This window comes from Lactuca saligna, chromosome 2 (genome assembly GCF_052625555.1).
Source record: "Lactuca saligna cultivar CGN05327 chromosome 2, ASM5262555v1, whole genome shotgun sequence".
NCBI classification, from domain to species: Eukaryota; Viridiplantae; Streptophyta; class Magnoliopsida; order Asterales; family Asteraceae; genus Lactuca; species Lactuca saligna.
The window spans coordinates 97,594,567-97,600,211 of NC_136418.1; the positions used below are offsets into that span (position 1 = coordinate 97,594,567).

General features: G+C 36.5%; 1 protein-coding gene across 1 annotated transcript; it reads right to left on the reverse strand.

Moving 5' to 3' along the window:
• Window positions 1-3,701: 3,701 nt before the first annotated feature.
• Window positions 3,702-5,142, reverse strand: LOC145031222 (chalcone synthase H3-like). The gene is made up of 2 exons (XM_078979734.1): window positions 4,914-5,142; window positions 3,702-4,825 (listed from the first exon to the last, which is right to left on the reverse strand). The coding sequence occupies exons 1-2, from the start codon at window positions 5,089-5,091 to the stop codon at window positions 3,834-3,836; spliced, it is 1,170 nt and encodes a 389-aa protein (XP_078835860.1). The 5' UTR covers window positions 5,092-5,142; the 3' UTR covers window positions 3,702-3,833.
• Between the last annotated feature and the right edge of the window lie 503 nt (window positions 5,143-5,645).

The following is a 5,645-nucleotide window of genomic DNA, read 5'->3' on the forward strand; positions in this document are numbered from 1 at the left end:
ATCAGTTTTGGGCTTTGCATTTTTGGGCGTCGGTTTGGGCCAATTTTTTGGGTATTTGGTCTTTGATGGGCCATCAGGAGTTAATATGGGCCAAGTATATGTTTTGGGATTAGGGTAAGGCCCATTAGGGGGATTGGGCCCAATTTAGCAAATTGGGCCACTAGTGGGCTTAGGAAGCCCATCTATTGTTACGCCTTATTATATTATGATCTGGAGCCTTAGTTGGACCAATTTGGGTTAGGGGAAAATGGTTATTTTACCTTAACGCGGATTATTGGTTTGGACTAAGTGATAATTTTGGCATTGATAGCTATGGGAGTTAAGAGATCAACAGTTCGGGGATCTGCCAGCTAGCAGCGAGGGGTTATTCGCAGGATTCTACAATCAACTTTGCGAGGTGATTTTTCTCCAGGAGGAAGGGGGCTAAGGCACTAATGTTGGCCCGTTTAAGTATGTTAGTGTATGCTGGATTTAGATCCGATGTTGGGGTTAGCCCGATGTAGTTTATATGTTTTCCAGATTTCAGGTCGATGTCGGGCGAGGCCCGATGAAGGTTTATATGTATGTTTCTGAGCTACAGTTCGATGTCGGGTAATACCCGAGGCATTAGTGTATGTTTAGTTATACTTGTTGTTTTATGATACCTGTATGTGTTTGGTAGGGGATAAGTGTGGGCGGAGGCACGTATCTCATCACTAGATGAGGGTGAACAGGGCTCCATATCTCTTTATTAGTAGAGTAGGGGCAGGGACCCAGATAGGCGGGGCCTTGAGGCTAGCAGTTATAGTATAGTGATTTTTTTTATGTACTTGCATGTTGATATGTTATTGTTGCATGTATGTAGCGGGCGGGGACCGGAGATAGGCGAGGCCTAGTAGAAACATATATGTATACCGAGTGAGGCTCGATGCCAGGCAGTGCTTGATGCCAGATTCGTCTGATGTTGGGCTGGGCCCGATGTAGCGGGCTAGGCCCAATGTTTGATGTATGTGTTTAAGTGTTTGGTATGTGGTAGTATGGGGAACTCACTAAGCTTCTTGCTTATAGTTTTTAGTTTTGGTTTCAGGTACTTCCGGTAGCAGAGGGAGGAGCTCGGGATGACTGCATTGCACATACCAAGAAGCTTTAAGCTGGGAGGCTTTTACTCTGATAAACGAACATGTTTTAAGATGATACTCTAATTTGATATGACAACTTTTCTTTATGAATGATATGATTTGTTTATTATGGTTTTTTATTAATTAAATGAAAAGAAATTTTCAGATCGTATTTTTGGGACGTTATAAAAAGAGGAAAAAGTAAACTAAGATTGGAATGAATAACGTGTATAAAGGAGAAGATAGGTATTTATGGATAGAGATCACGACAAATCACACGCCAATAAAAAGCTGGCCAATTTGCAAGGGGTAATAACTACTCGACAAATAAGAAAACCACACGTGTCTCTATGAGTCTCGCACATGATGACTCGCTATGCTCCTTCGTTACTACTAGATTTGGGGGCTTCATGACGTACCCCATAATGGTACGTCATGACACAACTAAACACGATGGGAACTCGTCAAAGCAAAGCAACCACTAGCTCGAACGCACCAAAGAAGAAACAATTGGACGAAACTGACCAGCTACGCTTGGGAGCCATCAGAAACCAATGTTGAGGCTAGAACCTAACCAGACAGACTAGAGGATCAGCTATACCCAACAGCCAGCGCATCGTACAAGGAAAGACTTCTTGATGTTTACATAAGGATCTGGGCTGGCGCACAAAAGGAGACATCAGTATGGTTCTACACGGACCACTACCATTTATTCCCTTTACACCAATCAGGACAGATGAGGAGTTAGACACAAACAAATGGACCAATGGCAGCCCAGCATACAAAATACCGTTACTATGGTCCCCTCTGCCTAAATCACCTTACTAGATAAGAAATGCTAGGAACACTTAAAGGAGGTACGATCTCTTTTCATTCTCTCACTAAGACAACCCTAAAGCTTTACTCAATCCAATGACCAGAGCATCACAACGTCCTCCCTGAATCCCCTCCTAGAGAACATCTAATGTATTGTTTGTTTGTGAATACAGGTTTTGTTTAGAGATAGTCTCGCCGTAGGGTTGACATCACAACACATATCAAACACGTTTTCTACGATATTGTTAGCCTTTTTTGCAATATAATTTCCACATCGTTATTTAAAAACTGTTTGCATATTTAATGTTTTGTTTGGGTTAATATTAATCTATGACATTGTTAGCCTTTTTGCAATATATTTTCGACACTGGTTTTTTTCTAAATTAAACTTAAACTTTGTTTTTCTCTACATAGACCTTGTAAATTTTTTTATTTTAGCATTTTAATAGGTTTATTGATAACGGTTATAAACAATATTTTCTGCAAAACCCTCGACTTTCTATTTTTTTCCTGAAAACCTTTACATTTTTTTTTGGGAAAAAGAATTCATGGTTTTTTCAGAAAAAAGACAGGTGAGGTTTTTTTGTAAAAAAACATAAAAGGGTTTTCTGAAGAAAAAAAAAATGCTTACAATCGGATGAGTAGTAGCAAACTGCTACAAGGTCCATGGAAAAAATTGAAAATACAAGTTGCATGTTTTTATGAAAAAAATATTAAAGTTGAGCTTTAATTCTTAAAAAAATTTCGACATATAACGTCATTTATGATATTAACCTTTTTAGATTTCATCTCTCTAAATATTTTCAGAAAAAAAATAGACTGCTAAATTTTCTAGAAATACAACAAAGAAAAATATTGTTGAAAGCTATCAAATTTATATCATTAAATGGTGAAATGCAAGGTTTTTAAATTAAATGGCAAACCTAATGTTAGGATTTTACGATCCCAACTAGGTAAATTCATCCTTATCATACTTGTGTTATTTGTGAGTAAGATCAAAGTAAGATCATAGGATCGTATCATATGATTGATCGTAAGATAATTACTATTTTTTTTTTAAGATTTATAATATTTTGTTTTGGACCAATTAAATACATGGAATATGAACTTTATAAAAACTATTTTAAATTATTTGTTGTTAAATAATGTATTGAAAATGTTTTTTTTTTTTTTTAAAAAAAATTATTTATTGTTAACTAATAGACAATAAATGTATATTTTATGTTTTAAAATGTTTTTGGTAAAATCTTAGGATCGATATAATCATTATCTTTTAAAACACAAAAAAATCTAGGTACCGACATAACAACCTTGATCAAATGCGTTATCCTTTTCTAAACTATTTTCCGACAGAATACGTCGTTAAAATTGTTATTTTTAATTTAGTTTAATGGTTGTGATAATACATATTGAAGATGCTTTTCTTAATGTTTTAAACTATTTATTGTTAACTTATGGTTAACTAATAGACAAAAATGCATATTTTATTTTTTGAAATGTGGGTGATTCAATCCTATAATCACTATCTTTCAAAGAAAAAAAAATCTAGGTTTCGACTTAACAACCTTGAGCATATGGGTTATTCTTTTCTAAACTATTTTCAAACAGAAAAAAAAACATCATAAAAATAGTTATTTTAAATTTGGTTTAACAGTTGTGATAATATGCTCTTGATCTCAGAATTTACTAAGGAGATCCATGACGCAGAAAGAAAAAAGAAACTAACCCGAAATTAACATTAACATTAATTAAAAAAACATAATATAGCGAAATAAGCACACACAATCATGAACCATATTACATGATATTTTATTGATATGGTGATAAATAAAGGAGGGCATAATTTCAAGGATTTAATGCAGGCTAGTCAAGTTTAGTACGCCAAGGCCGCAACATTGAATAACCAAAACATAATAACCATTAAATGCGCACACTATGGAGAACCACAGTTTCAATAGTGAGACCAGGTCCGAACCCAAACAATACACCCCACTCTAGACCCTCTCCGGTGGTCTCAAACCCGTCTATAGTTGACGAGTGTCGCATTTCATTTAGAATGAAGAGGACACAACTACTAAACATATTTCCGTATTCACTGAGTATGTGTCGTGTGGCTCGTAGTTTATTGGGTGTAAGGCTTAGTTTTTCCTCCACTTGGTCCAATATCCCAGCGCCCCCTGGATGTACAATCCAGAAAAGTGAGTTCCAGTCAACAATTCCCAAGGGTCGAAATGCCTCTACCATGCAGTTTTCAATGTTGTTCGCGATGAGTTCAGGAATGGATTTATGGAGATGGTATTTAAGCCCGACCTCTCGAACGTGTCCTCTAAGCATGCTCTTTGTATCCGGGATGATAGTCTGGGAAGCAGAAACAATCTGGAAAAGTGGCTTTTCAATATCTGGTAACGGGTCAGAGCCAACTATAATGGCGCCTGCACCATCACCAAACAAAGCCTGACCTACAAGACCATCAAGATGGGTCTCATCGGGTCCTCGGAAACCTATAGCAGTGATTTCCGAGCAAACAACCAATACACGGGCCCCCTTGTTGTTCTCTGCCAAGTCCTTGGCTAAACGAATGGCTGTGCCACCTGCATAACAACCATTTTCGTATATCATCACACGTTTGATTGAAGGACGAAGGTCGAGAAGCTCTGTTAGTTGGTTATCAGCTCCTGGCATGTCAACCCCACACGAAGTGGAAAAGACAAGGTGGGTGATGTTTGACTTCGGTTGGCCCCATTCCTTGATTGCGTGAGTTGCGGCTTCTGCACCAAGTTTTGGTACTTCCAAGACAACAATATCTTGTCTTTCATCTAACGATGGTGCCATGTAAGCACAAAGATTTGGTTTCTCTTTCAACATATCCTCCGTCAAGTGTATGTATCGCTTTCTAATCATTGATTTGTCACCTGAGTATAACACCAAGAAAGATCAATTTAAAATAAACGTACTACTATAGAGTTACATCTTCAAGTACAAATGATTCAGAAAACCTACACATGCGTTTGAATTTTGCTTTAAGTTCATTCTTGTTTTCACTATTTGTAACACGGAAATAGTAATCTGGATAAGTGCTCTGGAGGACACAGTTAATTGGTGTAGCAATCCCGATAGCCAAAATCGTTGCTGGGCCTTCAGCTCGTTGCGCCTTTCGGAGCTCCAGGACACTAACCATTTTCAGGTGAAGAATTTATGTGCTGAATGATGGTGGGAGAGTGTCAATATATATGATATATAAATTATCCAAGGTTGGGAGGGCGGTATGTAGATTTTAATGAGTACGGTGAAGAAATTGAATAATGTAACGTATAATATTACCACCATACTAGATAAAGTTAAGAAAAAACAGAAGTGTAGTACACTTTACTAGAAAACTCATATTCAATAAAACCATGTTTTGATTGCGTTCTTTTACTAAATATCAATTATTATATCATAGTTCTCGATTTTTTATTCTAAAATTTTACTTTCAATACTTCAAATCGTGTTAATACGTAATTTGGTTAATGGTTAAAATCGTTATTCTAGATAAAATCATTAGAATTATCAACAAATTCATAAGAATTTTCGAACGGATCATTAAAATAGAAGAGACGAGTCTACGTTTACCGAAAGGATATCTTTACACAGCCTTAAATTTGAAATTTTATTTAAAACATATATAATAGTGGAAGCGGGATCTTTCAGTAGTAAAAGCACCGACAAATTAGTAGTTGCATTAGGACGTGT